The 21,588-nt window shown below is 39.8% G+C and overlaps 1 protein-coding gene across 1 annotated transcript; it reads left to right on the top strand.

Annotated features, from left to right (window-relative positions):
* The first annotated feature begins 11,941 nt into the window (after nt 1–11,941).
* Nucleotides 11,942–21,557, top strand: tbxa2r (thromboxane A2 receptor). The gene is made up of 3 exons (XM_035177546.2): nt 11,942–12,285; nt 16,325–17,212; nt 19,919–21,557. Exons 2-3 carry the CDS (start codon nt 16,415–16,417, stop codon nt 20,240–20,242), a joined length of 1,122 nt encoding a protein of 373 aa, XP_035033437.2. The 5' UTR covers nt 11,942–12,285; nt 16,325–16,414; the 3' UTR covers nt 20,243–21,557.
* Nucleotides 21,558–21,588: the final 31 nt, after the last annotated feature.

A 21,588-nucleotide genomic window follows, 5' to 3' on the forward strand; every position in this document is an offset into this window, starting at 1 on the left:
TTAGAGAAGAGCTCATAAATATCATCTGATTTATTATCATTTTTGTGCTCATCAGTGGAATAAGTTGAACTTTCCGTGGCCAATAACAGTCACTGTACACACTGGAATTCTAGTGTCTACAACCTATTGCATGATCCTTTTTCTCGTGCTTATAATAGTTTTATATTTATATTGTTTGCTATGTTTTGGACATTTTTATGTTTATGCTTGCACAAACACACCACATCAATTCCTTATATGTGTGAACCTATTTGGCAATAAGCCCTGATTGTGAGATTTTGAGGAAAAGGTCAATTTATGTTTATATCTCATGTCAAAAATATGTTGTTTTGTTTGTGTTTTCTTTTTATTTATAGTTACTTATAATACAGTTTATTGTTAAACTGTAAAAAAACAAACCTCAATTTGCATTCCCTTGTCATTAGGGTTTGATAACGACATTCAAGGAATGATTGACAGTTTTTTTATGTTTTTATTGGTCGAGGTATCAGGATCAGAAAATGTTTTACAACCTTATATCAGTATCGGCATGTGACTCTAAAAATCTGCATCAGTTGGGTCTATAGTTTTGCTGTAATATGCTGAAATAATATATAAAAAACATGTTTAATATCTGATGTATTATTCAGTTCACATAATTGTTCAGTTAAAATGAAGCATAAGATTATCTTTCTCAGTTTTAATGGTCAGATTTTTTTTAAACCAGTCATCAAAAAAAAAGAGCTGATCATACTTTACATCTGCTCACACACACACACACACACACACACACACACACACACACACACACACACACACATACAAACTATTGAAGAGAGAAAGATTTCCTCTGTCTTCGTCTGCTCCTCAAAGCGTTTCTGTGCTGAGGTGTTTGATCCAGTGTTTAAAGCAGGATGTAATTCGGGCTCCGTGGCTCAGATGAAAAGCACATCTCTCTCGTTAAGTCTTTTTTTCTACATATGCCCATAAACGGACAAGGAATGTGTCTGGAGAGAGTCACTGTTAGATAATGACTTGGCTGGGATGGAGTGCACCATCCACGGCCTGCAAACTCCAAGCGCTCTAAACTCTGAACGTCTTAAAAATGTGTCCGATGATGTGTCCAGAAAACTGTTCCCACAAACTGTTGTTTCCAAAAGAGACGTTGGTCTCAAATGTCAGCGACGCTCTCTTCATGGTTAGATAGGCTGAGCATTATAGAGATAATGGTTGTGTAATGGGAAACAGAGCATGAGAATGATGGCAGAGAATAAAAACCCTACAGTGTAATCTGCTCCGAGTGAATTTTACGGTCATGATTAAGGACACATGAAACCATCTGCAGTGGAGCCATTAGAGCCTCCCTGTAAACATGTCCACTTCAGCACAATGAAATCCCATCGGAGTGCAGAGCGGAGAAATCCAGCTTCAAAATGACCATAATGCATCATGATTCTAGTTTCACTAACACAACAGGAGCCGTGTGATGTTTGTTTAGTCTGAACCTGCTGAGTGTGACAGGTTTACTAAAAACTGCTTCCACTGAAGATCAAAATCTGTCTGTGTGTGTTCATCAGCTCCATCATCCATCCATGTATCCATCATCTATCCATCTGTCCATCCATCTATCCATCTATCCATCATCTATCCATCTGTCCATCTATCATCCATCCATCTATCCATATATCCATCTATCCATCTATCCATCCATCCATCCATCCATCCATCCATCCATCCATCCATCCATCCATCCATCCATCCATCCATCCATCCATCCCTCTATCCATCTATCTATCTATCACTTTATCCATCCATCACACTATCCATCTATCCATCTATCCATCTATCCATTCATCTATCCATCCCTCTATCCATCTATCCATCCATCTATCTATCCAGTCTGGAGCCACTCCCAGGTGACACTGGGTGAGAGGTACATCCTGTACAGGTCGCACATTGACTGGCTGGGGGTTTCAATTGGTCTGAAAGTCCGAAAGTTCTCCCACTGCAAACAAACTACACCATGGTTCAGGTCCATCAGGTCTGTTGGTCCGTTGTTCCGAGCCGTACACAGGCAAGTTAGTGTCAACACTAAACCTAAGCTGCATGTGTCGACTGTGAGAGGAAGCTGTCATACCCCCAAAAACCCACAGAGACACAGGGAGAAAATGCAAACTCCAAACAGAAAGGTCCTGGTTGGCCGTCAGGTTTGAACCCAGAACCCTCTGGGGCAACGTGCCGCCCCTCAATCATCTCATCTTTATAAATTACATAATAGAAAGTAGTCACATAGAGTCTGGTTGTTTGCTGAAAGAGAAGCTTTGGTTTATTACCATTTAGACCTGTTTTCTTAGCCACAGCCCTCGGCTCTCACTGTTATGATAAGGCGGTAAGGACCAGAGACAGTGCTGAGATTTCACAACACAATAAAAGGTTCAACAGGTTAATAAGACCAACAATCATCCCGACTTTAAACAAGCCAAAAGCTGAGCGGGCCTGTACAACACCACTTTATTTGGAAGTAAAAAACTAAGATGAGCACACTAACCAGTCTGTGAGTTATAATGGATGTTTGCAGTTGATCATTTGGGTCATATTTTATCATTTACCCATAAACTCTTTAGTCATCACATTGAATTAATTTATTTTCATTGGACTCTGAGTCCTCTGCTTTTGTATTCAATTATTTATGTTGGCTGATATGATTTAATTCACCTAAAACAAAAGTCCATTTAAGGTCTCGTACGATAGGGAGAGCCCAGTTTCTTCATTTTTCATTAACTATGAATCTTTTTAAAGACAGATCACAACCTCCTCTGTTACACAGAACACATTAACTGCTTCACTGTCTCCTCTGTGTTACTGGACTGTGAGATCATTATTATATCAGGGACCAGGCAGCTTCATGAAGAGCTTTCCAGTGGACCAACAAAGTTATTTTAAAATGAAAGTGGCATTATGAGTATAAACTATTTATATATTATACTTGAAGTGAAGCTGTTGTGACTGATAATAAGTTTGAATTGCTCTGTTTTGAGTGTGAAATATGTGATGAGGTACATTTTGTATATTTCAGATATTTCATCCTTTTGCCTGCTGTAGTTTCTTCAGTGTGGACTTGTTGGGTCTGACTTTGTCTCAGCCACACAAAATGTGACAAGAGCATAAAGTCAAAGCACAAACACCGGACCACACCTCATTTTAAGACCAACACGTCCTCCTCCACAAAATGAGCGCAAGTGCATTTAATATATAATAATCATAATAATCATAATCATCAAGATAATCATAATCATAATAATAATAATGTTTTTTATATTGAAGTAACGTTGCAACTGGATTGGAACCTGATGATTGTGTCAGTCTGAAATCAGCTGAAGGGCCCATTTCCAGAGTTGTGAAGTTGGAGTCTGTAAACGTGTTGTTTTTATGTGTTTGGAGCATTTGAACAACACCAATAGCAAAGAAAAGGGATGAGAAGTTACAGGTGTATAAATAATTTAAAACGCCTGCTCCAAAATGTCTGCATTGGCTAGAAGCTATATTGTTTGTAGCGCTTGTGAGAGATGGACATTCAGTTTGCATATGCACATTTTCTAACAGTGTAACATTTGATAAGTTGACTTTAAAAGCCTCTATTTTAGAGCTGATATTAAAATTATTGTTGATATGTTGATGTAAAGGTGATGAGGTCAGCAAATAATGTACCATGAATGTTCATGTGAATTTGCCGAGTCAGCAACACATTTTTCTGATTATTCCGAAAACTACGTGAATTCACAATATGACACCTGGACGCTGCTTTGCACTGCAGGTCAACGATGAGGCTCTTCACGTCCCTGTGCAAACATGACATGAGTCCCATCAATGTGCCTCATTTAAGCAAATTGTCAACACTGAAATGTTTGAAATGTGTAAAATATCCTTAGATACTAATGTTGATGAAAGAATGTTTCTCACTTCACAGACACAGGTTGATGTCACCATGTACTAACCATGTGACTCTTGCCTTTCATCTAATTGGCCCTTACATGTCAGCTCCAACATGCCTGCAGACGTGGATGGGGGGTGACGTGAGAGGAGACCTTCTATTTTCAGCTATTTTCTTTTCAAGGTACGTTCACATCCTTCAGGAGACCAAAAGAAAATCATCTGCAGCTCTTACAGGCATTTTTCCAGGTCCCCGTATTGTCCAATCCATTGTTGCCTTGCTTCGAGTTTTTAATAGCAGAATAAAACATATTTGTTGTGTCTGCGCTGCTTCCATGGAGGCATTTGCCACAGGTACGACCCGCTGGCTGAGTTCAGGCAAAGTTCAGTCAGTTGTTTTCCCACGAAGCTCTGGTGCTCCATATCGTCTGCTCTACACATTTACAGCTCATTAGGGTAAAGAGGCAGCAGCCCGCTCCAGGGCCGGTGCACTGTAGATGGATGTGTGTCGGCTACAGAAATAGAAACACAGATGTATGTGTGTGTGTGTGTGTGTGTGTGTGTATGTGTGTGTGTGTGTGTGTGTGTGTGTGTGTGTGTGTGTGTGTGTGTGTGTGTGTGTGTGTGTGTGTGTGTGTGTGTGTGTGTGTGTGTGTGTGTGTGTGTGTGTGTGTGTGTGTGTGTGTGAACTCCTCCTTTTCCAGCATAAACACTGACCCTCATGGGGACCAAGGCCTGGTGCTCATGAGAGGAAATGTTATGCCTGAGGTCCTTGTTAAGATTTGGGGTCAGATGTGAATTGTGGTTTTGGTTAAGATGAATTAGTCACGGGTTAGACGAGGGATTGGGTTTTGGTTAGGCCACAATGAATGGAAGTTAATGCAGGGTTGCTGCCCAAACTGTGTGTAGGATTAGGGTTAGAATTAGGTTTAGGTTAGTGTTAGGGTAAGGGGCTACGGAATGCATATTGACCATGAGTGGCCTCACTAAAATAGACGTACAAACATGTGTGTGTGTGGGAGACAAAAGTTCAGTCCTTGTGAGGCAAAACATCCTTTCTGAGGTGCTGGTTAGGAATGCAGTGGTCATGTTAAGGTTAAGTTGGGTGAAAAATGCAGCACTCTGGATAAATGCTACTGGGGACACTGGTGTTCAGGGAAATGCATGGAAAAATACCTTAAAATTACAATTTTTTCAGTCAAATGTGGTCAAATGTGAAGACGAAGCCCAATTCATGCTTCTGCGTCAAAGCTACGCCGTAGTCTACGTGTAGACGTGTACCCTACGCAGAGCCCTATGCCGTACCCTGACGTGCACCTCCCCAAAAATGTAACCGCAAGAGCTGTGATTGGTCCGCTTGGTAGCATCGCATCTCCGGCTGACTCGCCGCCATTTTTGAATTGGGTTGAAGGTACGAACACGGACGACGTCTTTCTTTTGTTCATTGCAGTTCTTTAAGAAAACGTAATTGCTCTTCAACATCTATTAGCTCCAACTCCAACACGATCCGCTTAGTAACACTCGCCATTGTTCTGGAGTAAGCAGAGACACCAGAGAATTTGTAAATATGTGGACCAGACCAGTAAGATGCTCGACCCTGTGCGTAGGCTACGTGCGTACCTATGTCGTAGCATCGACGGAGAACCATGAATTGGGCTTTAGGGATAAAGTTTTTGGTTTTGTATGTGTGTGTGTGAGTAAGTAGTATGATGGATGCAGGCGACATTGGAAGAGGACATGTGTTTCGGTGGTGAGTTCAAAATAAAACACTTGTATTCGGTCAAGGAAATCCTTTGCAGGTTTTAGCTTCACAGAAGAATAATGTAATTTACTGGGTTATTGTGGATCTGAGTATGAAAAGTACAACAAGATGCACTAGTTTTACTGCAAACACACTTGTTGGGGACTAATGGTGCAAAGTTAATTGTGATTTAAATGTTTCAGAATGGTCGGTAATGTTATGATCTGAATCTCTCAGGCTGACGTTAGTAATTTATTTTCTCAGCCAAGGACACAAGATAAAGAATGTCTTATCCCCTCATGTGTGTACCTTGGAGTAATTGACATAACCTAGTTTTTTGATTTAGTAAAGTAAAATAACAACACAAGAGAAATGTTTTGAAAAGATATTGGACGTGTATTAAAACATTTTCACCATGTCAATGCAAAATACCCACATATCATGATCATTTCAGGGTAAATCTGGAAACTTTTTACCTCAGGCATTCTGAGAACGACTGGATTCTTCTGGATTTTTGGACTGTTTGAACTTTTATTTCCTGTTTTGACGTTTTTTTATGTTGTGTTTGTGGTTTAAATTCCTGTCGTCTTCTAGTTTCCCACTTGTGTGATTGTCTGTTGCAGTTATCTCTGCCTCTCCTGGGGTATTTAGCCTCTCTGATCTCAGTTCTTTGTTCTCATGCTTCTGATCGGCTCCTTGCTGAGTCCAGCTGTCGTCCACTCTTGTTCCTTTTGTCCTTTAGATTTTCTGTTTTCCTCAACTCTTGTTGATCTGTTGTTTATTCAGATTAAATATTCTTCTTTACACTGACCTGCCTTGGGGTTAGAGTTGCACTATATCACACATGCATACAAAAGGATATATTCATATACACCTTTATGATATTTGACTGACCTCAGAGTGTTTCTTTTAATCTCAGTGTGGTTATATTTTATAACACTTAAGGTAAGGGTTAAAAAAGTCATTTTAAAATTCAGTTCTGTGTGGATTTTTAAAATATATTCCCCAGCACTCTATCTTGCATAAATGCTTATTTCAGGTGGTCTTAATCAGTTCAAATAACACTAAATATACTTCTGTGAATTGTATTTATTATATTTATTGCTGCTGTTATTTATTGTCATGATATCATGACTTATTTTTCTTAATTTAACACCCGGGGAGGAGGCCTTGGAAGTCGGGAGAGTTTTTTGTAGGACCTAAAACTGTAGCTGCCCTGACTGTGCCTGTGGTTTTTAAACCTTCCTTTATTGAATTATTCTAATAACTTATTTATTGATTCTTCTCATGGTGAAACCCCAGAAGAAGAGGAAGAAGACGACAGTAAGTTTATTCAGGTCTCTTTGAGCCTATAGCTGTTTAAAAAATGTTTACCTCTGTGCATGTTTCCTCCTTCTGGTATCTCTCCACAGACGAGCAGTGAGACTCGGTGATTTTATAAAAAACATCTAATTTTTCTTCCCAGACTAATGACTGAAGTTGATTCTGGCATCAAGAGTGGAAAGTTTTACGTCTGGTCTGTGAAAGGATTTTACTTGGGAAATGTTTCAGGGAAGAAATCCTCTGTCAGTCAATGAGTTATAAGTTTGTCTGGAAACTGTTGAAAGTCTGTGGTCGCTTGAGGTCTGTTTGATATTGTGTTTTAAAAAAGACCTTTAAAGGACATAGCATGCCCATTTTACCACAAGTTGATATGGTTCCTTGGGGTCTCAATGAAATGTCTGTAACATACTTTGGTCAAAATACCACAAGGATCATTTCAAACAGCACCCTTTTTACCCTGTATAAAACAGCCCTCCACAGAGTGACCTGTTTTGAGTGCCTGTTCCTTTAAATGCTAATGAGCCAGCTCCCCCCTCCCCCTCTCCCCCCATGATTTTAAACGATATAAATTACATATTTTATATGATATAAATTATCAAATATGCATCCCATACTTTGTATTCCCCTTCTGTTGTCCTGGAGTTTTAATTTTCCCAATCACATAATTAAATGTCCCCCTCTGCCCATCCACAACAACAACAAGCGGAGAAAGCAGAATCGCGGGCTGACCTTATATATACAGTCTATGGGGCTGACCAGTGCGGAGAAATGCACGTCCCGTGTGAACAGCCAGGCGGCTGCGCGCTTGAGAACGGCGCTGCGCTGCCTCGCAGTGGCGCTTCCGCGTCCGGTGTAAACCCGGCGTAACGAGTGGGGGGGGCTCTGTGTGTTTGTGCCAGTGTTACAGCGCGGAGAAATGCGAGTCCCGTGTGAACAGCCAGGCGGCTGCGTGCTTGGGAACGGCGCTGCCTCGCTGCCTCGCAGCCTCGCTGCCTCCGGTGTAAACCCGGCGTAACGAGTGTGGGGGGGTGGGCCAAGGCCATGTAGGGAGACTTCCAGTGCCTTGTTACGACACAAAACCCAGGACGCTCAATCGAGTCGCTCAAGCATGACATTTCTGACTTAGAGGAACCATAACAAAACGCGCAAGTGTTTTTTTCCCAGAGTTTTTGGGTTGGTAGACATGCCAGATACCCACATTAACGTGAAGAAGCACTAACAAAGTGGAATTTGCATGCTATGTCCCCTTTAAGTAAAATATACAAGAGATGAAATTCAACGATCCAGCAGAGCGTCCATCGTTTAGTTTGGTCTGTCTTCACATTCTCATTCTATATCTGGACACTGTTTTGTCTGAAGAGCTGAAGCCCTGATGTTTGGTAGAACTTGCAACTTTTGTTTTAGCAAAATATCTGAGTGTAAAAATAGGCGAATGTGACGAAAACACATCCACAGCTGAATGAATGGTTGAGTAATCACAGTTTATTCGTGCAGCGCTGGCATGTCACCAGACAGCTGCTCTGGTGACATGTTGTTTTCATTCATCTGCATGTTTTTAAGACTTTTGCAGCCTTGATGGTTTGCGTGTGTCAGCACCTCAAACTGTCGAGTGCACCGCTCCGTGCTCCATTTAAACCTCCATCATTGTGTGCTCCAGAAACCACGTCTCGCTCGCCAACTACCAGTGATGAGGAACTAAAGTGTCAACCTGAGGACATTAGCACCTGACCGTTAATGCGATTAGATACCAAATAGACCAGTTTGGAGCTCAACTGAGCAGCACCTGTTTGTTCCTTCCCAGCAGCTGGAGGCTTCAGTTTCGCGGCAGCGGGGAACAGCGAGGCCACTACAAAGAGAGATGTGGTCGGCGCTGCCGTTGTTCTCCTGCTTCTTGTTTGTTCCTTTTTTGACTTTATTTTTCAAAAGGCCCTCTGGTCTCTAAACCCCATTGAGTATTTTTGTTGTAGTACACACAGGATGTAACAATCATGAGACATACTAGTATTATTAGCTGCTAGAAGACGTGGCAGTGGTTGGTCCCTGTCACAACTAAGTACAGAAATTCACTGTACACAGAACACAATGAAAATATTCTAATTGCAATTCACCTAATGAAAATGTGCTTGGGATGCTCGCATATTTTCGTCATGGCAACAGCCTTCATAGAAGCACTTCCTCTTCAGCAAGTGGTCTTCAAAGTAGAAGCACAACATCCCTTTTGTTGTTGCAATGCTTTGTATCGAGCTGAATTTACAGGGCTTTTGTTTTGAAAAGTGGTGAAGTTGGGTCTGATGATCGTGTCGGTTGATTAACAGACACAGCCGACATGCAATGTATGAAAAGAGTCCATCATTCAAACTCATATATAAGCCACACACATGAACAGTAAGAAAGTAAGTTTAGTTTCATCTTATGAAAAAACATTCACTATAAACATCTTGACTGCAGATGAACCAGGTAGAATGAACACAAACTTCCCCCTGCATTATAGACTGCATATAAAATGCTTTGAAAACAATGTCCAGCACACACACAATAAAAAGTGACAGTACATTGTGTTAGAGGAAGACTCACTAATGACAATGCATCATTGTGAAGTAGCTCCAGAGCATTAACGCAGGCCTCGTTCCAAACAAGCATGTTTACAACAGGCTCTGCTGTGGTAAATACATGATGAAGCAAAACTGGTTTCTTCAACATTACACCTCTAATCTTGGCTTCACTCTGCTTGTCATCTGTTTTCTCCCAAGAGTCTTTACTCATACACCCAGTGCGTGAAGCCCAAAGGATTGTTTGTATGCATTAAATTGTGGTTATTTGGACATTCAGCGTTCCACTCCTTATCTCCAACCCCTTTCATCTGCCGCATGAGGATTAGATGAGGGAATATCGGTTCTGCATTTGTCGGAGGAAAACATCCACACTGCCCCGGAGCTCAGCCGCAACTTAGTGAAGTAAAACCACCCGCTGTGCTGAGGTTAGTTTTTATATGTTGCACTTTACTGCTTTGCTGTTTTTGCTTAAGTTTTGGGTTTTAAAGTTGTGTTGTTGTTTGGGATTTGTATTTATGAAATATTCATAACAACCAATTTTAATAATTACATGCAAATATATGTCGAAAAAGGAGGCAAACATTACAACTAGTTAAAAGAAATGAACAGAACAGCAAAAACCGAGGGATTAATTTGTTATTTCACCGGATTATTCTACACTGGACATTCCTGTGACCCTCAAAGGATAATAACAACAATAATAATAATGACGATAACAGCTGTTACAATGTGGTTCAGAAACAAAAAAATTCTGAATACAAAACATCAAAGACGAGAGGCAAATAAGAACAATGCCATCTAAAATCAGACGGCAGATGAAACAATACAACATTATTTGAGAATAATGGCAAATGAAAAGGGGAAGAGAAACACAAGTAACCAGCAACATAAGCTCATCAAAGGATAAGCATGATAGATGATGGATGGATAAATGTATTAAATATGGAGCAAGCCATTGATGTAAAAATACTCACAAATCCAGTGATAAAACTAATTTACAACAGCTAATATGTTTTGTAGGAAACCAAATTACATTTTCTATTAATGTAATAAGGAGATTTGATTTTCATAATTGGCAAATCACACATTGTTTGATCTTCAACGTATTAGAAAAAATATTCTGACAAGATTTTTGGTCAAATGATCTGATCTTGAAGTCGGCTACAATGTCCACTTGTGACTTCAGTATTATCAAATGTTTTCATGGTTATATTTAGACACTCGCAGCAAACATCAGAGTTAGACAATAAACAAAGTTGACAGTGAACCTAGACACTGAGTTCATTTATTTTATTTCACCACAGAGTAACTGAACCAGTGGAGTAGAGTGAGGGTTGGCTGGTTAAGAGGACGGCTTCCTCCAGATCCTGCGGTGGGTCCTCTTGCCACAGCCAGTCAGAATCGTAACCTGTGAAATGTGTTAAGATCTGTTGCTTGATGTACCATCCCGGTTTGATAGATTGAATTTTTGTTTAATCCTTGTTTTCTCCAGTTTTTGGATTAGGAGTTAGGTTATTAACTTGTCTTTTTGTTTCTTTCATTTGAGTAGGTATGTTAGGTTGTTTTTGTTTGTTGTTTTGCTGTTGGCCCACCCTGAAGCAAAAAACGAGTTTGAATATATCTTTAAACGGGCTGTAATAATTTGTTGCTGGTGGTTCTTAGGAGCTGAGAAAATCATTCTTCATGCTGCGACTGGGTTTTCACCTGTGCCGGGTCGTAACAATATAAGAACAAATAAGGTTAGGGTACGGGGTTAGGGAATGTATTATGTCACTTATCACTATATATCACTAAGATAGAAGTACAAACATGTGTGAGAGACAGAGAGAGAGAACTATCAGAGGCTATCATCCACATCTGCATCACACGTGTCTTTGAAGTTACTCTGCTGTGTAAGCTGTCCAAAATCTTATTTTATCTAAAATGTGCAACAAAAAATTACAAACATCTGCTGGTGGAATGTTGAGCCTTTCAGCTGTTGTTTCATAATAGTCTTGTTCTAAAGTCAATGTCCTTTTAATGAGGCTGATGGCCCCATTTGATAAGTCTCACATCAACAGATAACTTTAGACAGATGCATTCTACTAAATAAATCGTAGTTATTAGCCCTCTGACTCCCTACAGTTATATAATATGATGTAAAAAAATATATTGTCCAAAAACAGCTCAGAATCATATGTATTGAAGTATCTTGCACTGACCACTTTCTGCAGCCTCAGCGATATCAACAAGTGTTCTGTTCCACCCGCCTCGCAAACACATGCATTTACACACATACAAGATTAATAAGTATTTTCAAAACAAACATGAGATAAATGCCCCCGCCCCCTTCCCCACTTTGCACCACTTAGCATCTCCAGCGTGATGCATGATGACATTCCTCTGCTGCTCATTCTCCTGCCTGAAACACAGCGTGGTGTCGTCCCCCAGCCCGTCCCCTTTGTCTTCCGGGGAGTGGTGAAGTGAGCTGGAGGCATGCACCAGGGGAAGGGGAGAGATGAGTATCTGAGCAGCTGTAGGAGAGGACACAGCTGGGGGAAGGGAGTGGAGATGACCAGGGGTTCCTGCTGACAGCCTCCTGTGGGACGTAGTGTAAGACTTTAACTCCATCAGATGGGACTCGGCGTGTGTGACATGTCCCCCACCTCTTACTGTGATCGTTGTGTGTGTTATTATTGACCTTACAAGTGCAGAGGAGATGGAGCACAGAAAACCTTCCAACTGAGAGTCGAATTGGTCCTTGCAAGAGCTTCTGTGGTGGTAAGTTCATGTTTACTTAAACCAACCGACCATTTCAAGATCCGTGTTTATTTATGCAACTCCACCTATATCTGTAAAACATACAGAGGAACAAAACACTGTCTCTAAGGTCCTGTGTGCAAAACAGTTCACAGACAATCCAAAAAGCAGCAGTTTTAAAACATGTGCAAAGTTCAAGCAAGTGCAGAAGTTAAAATGATTTAATATAATTTGTCAACAATGACGAAACATGAAAGATTCAATGATATTTTAAGTTCATCATTTGGGAATCTAAACATAAAAAATGACACGTTAAAAAAGTTTTTTTTAAATGTTTAAATATTTGATACTGGAACTTTGTCAAGTTTAATATTAAGTTTAATTTTCTTGCTCTGTAATTTTAAATGCATGCTAGTTTAGAAGCAACGGTTTCAATGAATCATTTCACATTCATTCACCAGGTTTTTGTGGTAAAGAGCCTGAAAACAACTTCACACCAAAATATTTGTTATTCAAACACATCATGTATGTTATTCAAATACAGGCAATAAACTTTTTATCTAGACACTGCAGGACACCATCACTGCCTAGAGGTTAGGCACAAACTGCTTATTTCAGAATGAGCCCCAGCTCCACACCTTCATAGGGGAGCGTCATTTGCCAGAAACCAAAACGTCTGAGTTTTGTCACTTTGGAAATGATCCTGGAGAGTTTTAGAAGAAGCTTCCACGACAGAAAATACAATAAAGTCACAAATTGATCAACAAGCATGTTCCAAACACGTCCATCCTCCATCATTTGTGCCACTTGCAGTGCATTTCTGTATTCGGTTATGTCGTGTGTATTTTCAAATTGATGACGTTTTCTGAATGTTCTTTGTGTTTTCAGAAGCTACAGGGTTGAGCTCTCAGGGCCAACATTCTTAACCCTCACATTTCACACTGTCTCTTCAGGAAGTGAAAGTCACCATCACACCAAATAAACCCATAGAAAAAAATCCACCTGCAAGTTAAACAGTGACTTTAAAAGGGAAAAGGGAACAGATCAGCAGCATTGACGTTTCGAGACCTTATTTAATCATTGTTGAGATAACTGAATACTTTTACACCAGTCAGGCTGATAAACTGGATAAAAACAAGACCCTGATAAGGAGGCTGTGATGTTTATACATCGATTAATAGGCTTAAAAAGCACAAATATGAAAAACCTATATTGAAAACAGAGCCTCATTTACAGTAATCAAGAGCTATGACCATATAAAAGTTTTCAAACTGTTTTAATCAACAACCACATGTAGAGTATAAATGTTCCACACCACAAACCACATGAAAGGACGTTGCCTTGTAGGAGCCGATCTGTTTCGCATTTGAAAAAATAAAAAGTTTGAATGTCTCTCGGCCAATAAAAATAAATAAAAAATAAAACCCCTCACAGTAACCTACCCTCCACTCAGGAACTTCTCCGAGCCATTCAGTACACTCTCCTCATAATTATATTGATGTTATTTCCCATTAGTTTGAACTATTTGACCGTTTTAATGACGCAATTGTGAATATGGCTGCAGAAGCTAACAGGCACTTTGGCTAATAGCACTTTCAGAAGGTTTTCAGGGGCACAAGAGCTGATGATGGAATGATGTTGTTATGATACAGTTACTGTTTAGTGGGAGATGCAACACTTTCCTCTCACTTCATGAATGTTAAAGTTTTCTACTTTCCGGAAAGTAAAAAATGACGACGAGTATTAGAGCCATCTTGAAGAAAAACAAGATAATTTAATGAGTACAAAAAATATAATTCCATAGCACATAAGGAGCAATGAGAACCTCCACTCCTTTTGGATCCAACATCTTAATAATCAGTTGCAGAAAGAAACTACAAAAAACCTTTGAATATCATACAGATGTAACCAATGATAACTTCAAACAGATGATTTCCTCCCTCGTTGTTTCTACAACATAGAGACCAAACTCAAAGTCCTGTGGTGCTGATGTGACAAAAGTATTTATTCATTTGTAAAAACCTATAAAGTACAGCTCCACATTCCTCATTTGAACACAAGCAACAGGCTGATCCGCTGATATCCTCCTTTTAACATTACACAAAAAATTTGACATTATTCTTGTAACATTATGACTTCATTCTCTTAATTTTTTTCCTTTAACTTGCCCTCATACTCGGCTATATAATAACCAGCTGTCGGGGCTTTTGTGGTATTATATGAATTCTGCATTTGTAAAGTGCCAAATCCGTTTCTCAGCTGCTTTTTAGATCTGGTAACTAAATGTGTTATCCTCACTAGTCATTGCAGTCCAGGGTGTTTCCCACACTATATGGCCAAACAATATGAGAAATACCTGGACAAGTTACAAATTATTTTATATACAGAAATCCTGCATGGGGCTTTTTATGACAGGATTTCTTGTTATTGCCTCAACGTAAGTTGCGGCTTTCACTTTCAGTCTGATTCATATTTATTTCCTGTTGTTCATATGTTATACATGCTGAATTCTGAGCACTACAATCGTCTCATCTTGATAACCATGATAACTTAAAGGACATCACACTACACTTACGTAATCGACCTGTTCTCTTTCCTGGATGAGTAGACTTCACATCCTGAGCACTCAAATGCAGGAAGTTAAGCAAACAGTTTAAACCTATCAATAATACAAGGGAGTATTTTTTAAATAGTAAACATAGCATTACTATTATATTTGCACAGACTGCCGTTTTAGATTTTAAAATCGAAATGTTTCTTTTCTTTCAGTGAATCCTTCAAGTCTCCCACGTTGTGCATGTTATATTTCCTGTTTATTTGTTTACCTTATTTCAGGATAAACAAGTTAGGATCAATATTTATATATATGCTATTCCATGAAACTAATATTTTCAACTTAAATCATGATTATTTATTTCCCAACTTGTTTTTCCTTCACCTCACTATTTACCTGGTGTAACCCGATAGTTCCACTTTGCTTGAAGGCACTCTCATACAATGTGACTGTGAAAGGACATGTGGGGACAGGCCACTGGGGACAACATCCCAGTCCAATTTTTCTCACTGTGTTTGTTTTCGGTTAGTGGCTCCATCAGTACTGTTCTCATACAGTAACTGCATTTCCTGCCAGGATATGCCAGCTCTCAAACTCTGTTTAATTTTGGTTTCTATATGTCACTCTCTCCATTGCTCTGCTGCCTTTGTATGAGTTTTACTCTATCTGAGCTGTTACATTGACTTTATAGAAGCTCTCATGTCCATCCTAAAAGTGTAGTTACTCTACGTCAAGTTGCTTTGGATTAAAGGATAGATTTTAAAAGGATATTTTGGTTTGTTAGAACTTGGGTCTTAGTTCTGTAGTTATTGTCTATCTTATCAATAAGTGCACTCACAAAGTACATTAGTAAACATTGCATCGCTGCATTGCCAAAAAGATGTAGGATTATTAGACAAACAACATGAGCAGTCAGACGATCTGACATTTTTAAAAGCACCAGATCAAAAGGAGAAGATGAAGGAAAAAGGCAAATTAATGACACAAACCATCCATCACAGTTTACAGGCCAATTTCCTGCTTCCATTTGACCTCTGTAGTTGTGCATGCACACTTTTATTCTCTATGACGAGGAATTATCAGTTCATTAAATCAAATTATTAAATCAAATTAAAATTTTGCGTGCTCTGACTTTAAGCTTTAGCTCCAAATAGAGTGGTTTGCAAACTCTGGCCAGACTGTTGGCTAATCTAAACCTCAGACTCACATGACTCTAAATTTATAAACATGTATAGAAGATGGATGAGTGAAGAGAGATCAGTTTTCAGCATCTGTAGTTTTGCTAGTCTTAGAATTAAGAATTGGATAAACACGATTTAGCATCATAACCAAAGGAGCAAAGAAAACACACAGCTTCATTTGAACACAAGTATTTGTAACACAAGTACTTTTAACCAGCCCAACACTTAGCTGGCCAGTTTTTGTGCTGCTCATTTGTATCGCATGCCTTACCTTGTCTTTTTGACGACACTTTGTACTTACTTTACTTTTCTTTTTACTTTTGAGGTTGAAGAGAGAGATGACATCCCACTGACTGGAACTGTGGTTACATCTTTGAATTATCTGAAGCCAACGACCCTGCACCCGCTGGCCACCATGAACGCCTCAGTCCTGCCGCTCACAAACAACACCCCACTCTGCTTCACCAAGAACAGCCCTCCATTCAACTACACCCTCCCCATCGCCTCAGCCTACTACTCATCTATCTTCATGATCCTGGGCCTCACCTCTAATCTCGTCGCCTTTGGAGTTCTCCTCAAGTCCTTCCAGCGGACGCAGAGCCGCTCGCGCTCCTTCTTTCTGATCTTCCTTGCTGGATTGGTGTTCACTGACTTCATGGGTCTCCTGCTCACAGGCACCATTGTGGTCTCATTCCATGTTACTCACTTTAATTGGCGCCATTTAGACCCATACTGCCATTTATGCAACTTCATGGGTATGTCCATGGTGTTCTACGGACTGTGCCCGCTGCTGCTTGGCGCCACCATGGCAGTGGAGCGTTTCATTGGCATCAATCGGCCGTTTGCACGCGCCTCCAGCGGGACCAAGAGCCGGACAATCTCCCTGGTGTTGTTGGTTTGGTTTATCGCTGGCTGCATTGCGTTGCTGCCCCTAACGGGCTTTGGGGCCTACCACTTGCAGATGCCGGGCTCCTGGTGTTTTTTAAATATCAGCTCTAAGGGATATGACCTGGTCTTCTCCCTGATCTTCTCATTGACTGGGTTGATATGCATCGCTGTGTCGTTTTTGCTGAACACGATAAGCGTGGTGACTCTGATCAAGGTGTGCTGCGGACAGGACAGGAGCCAGCGGCGCCGAGATCACGAAGTGGAGATGATGGTTCAGCTCATCCTGATCATGGTGATCGCTTCTAGCTGCTGGTGCCCCCTCCTGGTGAGTTTGCCAAAATGTAATACAACCTACACTTTAAAATATAGGTAAATATATAAGTGTCAAGAAGTTGTACAAAAATGTCCAAACACAAAGCTGCCAACCTTTAGATTTTTTACAGACATTTAAAAGAAAATACAGATACAAATACATACATTCAGCAATAGGATTTATGTTTGTATTCAACATAGATTTCAATATTCAACACCATTAAGATATCATATAATCCTGTCAAAAAAAAACATTACATCTCTTTAATGCAAAGTGATAAAGATACACGAAAAACTAAATTCCTGTTCAAACAATATACTGTGAGAGTAAGAGTAGCATCAAATCTTGTAAATATGTAAATGATTGATTCTTTTATTTCATAAAAACTATAAAAAAAATTAAGATAAAAATACTTTCAGTCATGGTTTATCTCAGAGGCATCCAAACCTGACCCTCTTGTTCCAGCCCTTGTTGTTATATGCTCTGCCCCTCAAATGTTTGAACTGTAATGAAGTATCACAAGGTCTCAAGCTGCTTTTCTCCACTTCCCCTCTTCATGCTTCGTTTCGTCTTAGCAATTCAGCTTCTTGACTATGGGATCTGACCTAAGTCCGAATCACACTTCTTGTGATGACACCTGACTCTACTTAAGGTGCATGGATGAAACAGCACCTTTAAAGGACAACTACCAGACTACTAGAAGTTGGAGCTTTCATTTCTTAAGCCTTTGGGTCTGTTGTCAGCTGACACAGAGGCAAACATGACTAAAATAGGTAAAAAAGGTTAGGTTAGCCAGGTTAGCCCATAGACTTCATATCAACAAGGACTACACATCTCCACTTCCTCCCACTAACCATCAGAGAAGCCAAAATATCCCAGATACAAACGCTACCATCTTGACGTACATGTGCTCATCCAATCAAGAGTCAGTCTCAGCTCTCAAACTTGTTTGTGCATGGTTATTTATTATTCTACCTCTATGAGTCATCAAATTCTACACACATTTTTGCAATTCACAATCAATGGTATCCACATGTCTGATGGAGCATATTTTTCCTGTCTAACCTCAGTTATATGACACCCTGCACAGATATTTATTCTGATGAGCACGGTGACTGCTGCCCCTGTAGGAGATGAAATTGTTTTGTTCTACATACGAATGGCCCCCTGCAATCAGATATTTGACCCCTGGATTTACATCATGTTTCAAGTGTCCCGACTGAGGCGAGTAAAAAGTAAATCAAGAAACAATAGCACAGCTCCTCGTTAGCAGCTGCTCACTCCCATCATCACTCCCATCAGCCTAACTCAGGGCTGTGGTTGGCTCAGCATGTTCCAAACATCTGCCCATGAAACTTACTGATCACGATTCACCAATTCAGCTTCTAATTCATTACCCATAAGCTCATTCAGGGGAAGTCCTGCCTGTGTTTCATCTCGGTTTTGCTGCTGCTATGTAAATTTAATTCCATCCCTACTTTCATTTCACTGAAATAGTTTCTGATTCAGCTAAATGAAATGTAATGATGTGAATTTACTGTCTACTGTCTACTTGACTACGTTTACATGGACGGCAATATTGTGACTATTGATCTCATCCAGATTAAGACATTATTTTGGTTACGGTGTTTACATGAAATGCTGATAGAATATTCAATTCATGTTGCAGAGGATTGCCCAATTATTACTGTATGTCCAATACGCCATTACATATGGTATTCTGCCAGTTCTAAAACCCCAATTTGAAAAAGTTTAACGTAGGATTCTACCGTATATAATTTTGGGACTATTCTTTCTAAATGTATAAAAGCTACAACTCCTTTATATTTTTCCATTACACCCAGGACATGCTTGGTCAAGCTGTTGTGAAAACTCCAATAGGACGTTATTATGCGAATAAGAGACAGGCATGTCTACTCAAATGCTACAAAGATCGGAACACTGCACATGTCCAAATTCCATTATTGCTTATTCTGGCTAAGACCTTATTTGGGTTAAGGTAATCAGAAAGTTCTGTTTACAGACTGTTACTGTTACTTAGTCTATTGGCTTAATAGCGTTAATATCGGATATTGTTGTCCATGGAGCATAAACATAGTCATTGTCCCGGCTTTCATTCAACACCGATCCTGATAGCTTAACAATCTGCAGCCTGTACTTTAATGTAGTTACTCAAACGTTTCTTCAGAGCAGAGCTGCCCCCTGATGAATGTCATCTAGCCACAGTCCGTTACGAAAGTCAGGCCAAGTTGATGCTCAAAGCTTGAAGCAGCCTTGATGCCAAAAAGCAAAACCAGTCACAAACTGTGTAGAACTGTGCAGCCCCTGGAGCACGTCTGCCTCTGAGAAAAGCTTGTTTAACTAAAACTGAGACTTAGCATCTCAACACTTGCATGCAACAAGTTTTAAACACTGTGTAGTGATTTTGTTTTCCTTGCACTGCTTGGATGTAAAGCATAGAAGTGTTCGCGCGCCATCTGAATTTGGAAGTTGGAGTTAGTCTTTCCTAAAGGAGCTTGTTAGCATGTTTTAGCCCAACGTGAGACTCTTGGGCTAATGCTAATAAGACATAGACTTAACATGTGTCTGTATGCATTTAAAACATTAACCAATTTCATCTTTTTGTTGTTGTTTGCTTCTATTCTTTCCTGCAACTGTTTGCATTCCTCTCTCCTTTCCTGCTCTCTTATCTTATCCCCCCCCCCATCAATCTTTCAGATCTTTATTGCACAAACTGTGCTGTCTGGAGCTCCACTCCAGGTCAAATACCTACTGCTGTGGCTGCGCTTCGCCACCGGAAACCAGATCCTGGATCCCTGGGTCTACATCCTGTTTCGCAGGGCGGTTCTCAAGAGAATCTACCCCCGCCTTGACTGGTCCCGAGGCTCCATCATGACCTTGTACCCATCTCTCAGAGACACCATGCGCAGGTTGACACATTCTTCAATCACCAGCACCGTGGGATCGAATGAAACGGGAGAGATGGGGAAATTAAATGGGACCCCGCCATCTACCTTGAAGCCGCCGCCTCCTTCTCCGTGATTGGTTGGGTTTTGAATTGTTGTTACAGCAGAATGTGAGAAATCATGTTGAAGATAATACCTATTATCTGAAAGGATTCTGTTATCGCATACCATTGAAATTTCTTTCAGTATTAACAGCGACACTTTAATTCACAGCAAAGTATAATGATCGAGCCTGCTAAGAACATTTTAAGCTAACTACATGCATCACACACCTTTAAGGTTCAGTGTCGTCAAGTGTTTTTATGATGTTTGAGTTCAAAACATTTTATTGAGGAAATCTGTGGTCTTTGTTTTTATGTGATTCTTGTGTGATGTTGTTCCTTTTGAACCCATTTACATGATGATGCCAATGAAGAATATTTCACAGTTTTCAGGCTCATGCTCAATGGTCACGTGTTTTTCCTTTTCTGAAAAGTATTTAGATGAACATTTTGGGGGGAAACCCTTGAATCTTCAGCGTTATGGTGGAACAGGCGAATCCAGAGGCCATCAGACTGAAAACAGACTTCTGCTGATCTCATAGAGGTGTTTGAAAGTGAAAATGTTTTCATCCAGAGTAAAGTATGTCTCCATGTTTGCCTGGTGCCTTGTGCACAATTTTCATTTTACTTTCAACTGTAACTACTATATCTGTTTTTTTATTTACAATGGAAATACTGTAAAATCATGTGTAATAGGATTTAACATTCCACATAACTTTCTAGATATACACAAAACTCCAATATCTGTTTGTCTGTCATACACCACATGGACGTATTCACGTTTGCCAGAAGAAGAAAAATGAGACCATTAAAATACAGTCTTATAATGTCAATAAATGACAGTATTTCAAATAAAATATTTACTGTGAAATGTGATCACAGCTATATTCTGGTTTTAATATTGTGGCTGATCATTGTATATCACTGTATGATTGTGATAGAAGTGTGTCCACTTTACTCACTGCTTATAGTTTGGTTTTCCTACGGTTTTCTTATTCAGAGAATTGTTAGTTTTAAGTGAATGGAAATTAATTTGTGCTGCTCAAACAAATGAAAAGTGCCATTTGAAAAAATGTGGTATAAACTACATTGAGTAAGTGAGCAAAGTGAAGTATAATTGTACACAAGGGCATGTATATAGCTTTTGTAATTTGGGTGAACTGTACTTTTCTGCCGATTGTGAATAATATGGAATGTTTCAAAAAATGTATTCAAATCCAAAATTTAGGAAGAAAGTATAATTTCCTCATCTTGTTTTTGTCATCCTTGGTTTTAGGACACATAAGTGGTGAATGAGCTCAACACAAATGGAATGTGGTTGTTTGTACATAAACTCGAAAATTAAGAAAACCTTCTCGAAGTGGACTATTCTGTAAAACAT

Source organism: Hippoglossus stenolepis, chromosome 14 (genome assembly GCF_022539355.2).
Source record: "Hippoglossus stenolepis isolate QCI-W04-F060 chromosome 14, HSTE1.2, whole genome shotgun sequence".
Taxonomy (NCBI): Eukaryota; Metazoa; Chordata; class Actinopteri; order Pleuronectiformes; family Pleuronectidae; genus Hippoglossus; species Hippoglossus stenolepis.

Excerpts from the sequence above, each read along its gene's own strand:
- tbxa2r (XM_035177546.2), top strand. The coding sequence starts at position 16,415 with ATGAACGCCTCAGTCCTGCCGCTCACAAACAACACCCCACTCTGCTTC. Across the intron at positions 17,213-19,918 it reads GCTGCTGGTGCCCCCTCCTG|ATCTTTATTGCACAAACTGT; the intron begins GTGAGTTTGCCA and ends TCAATCTTTCAG.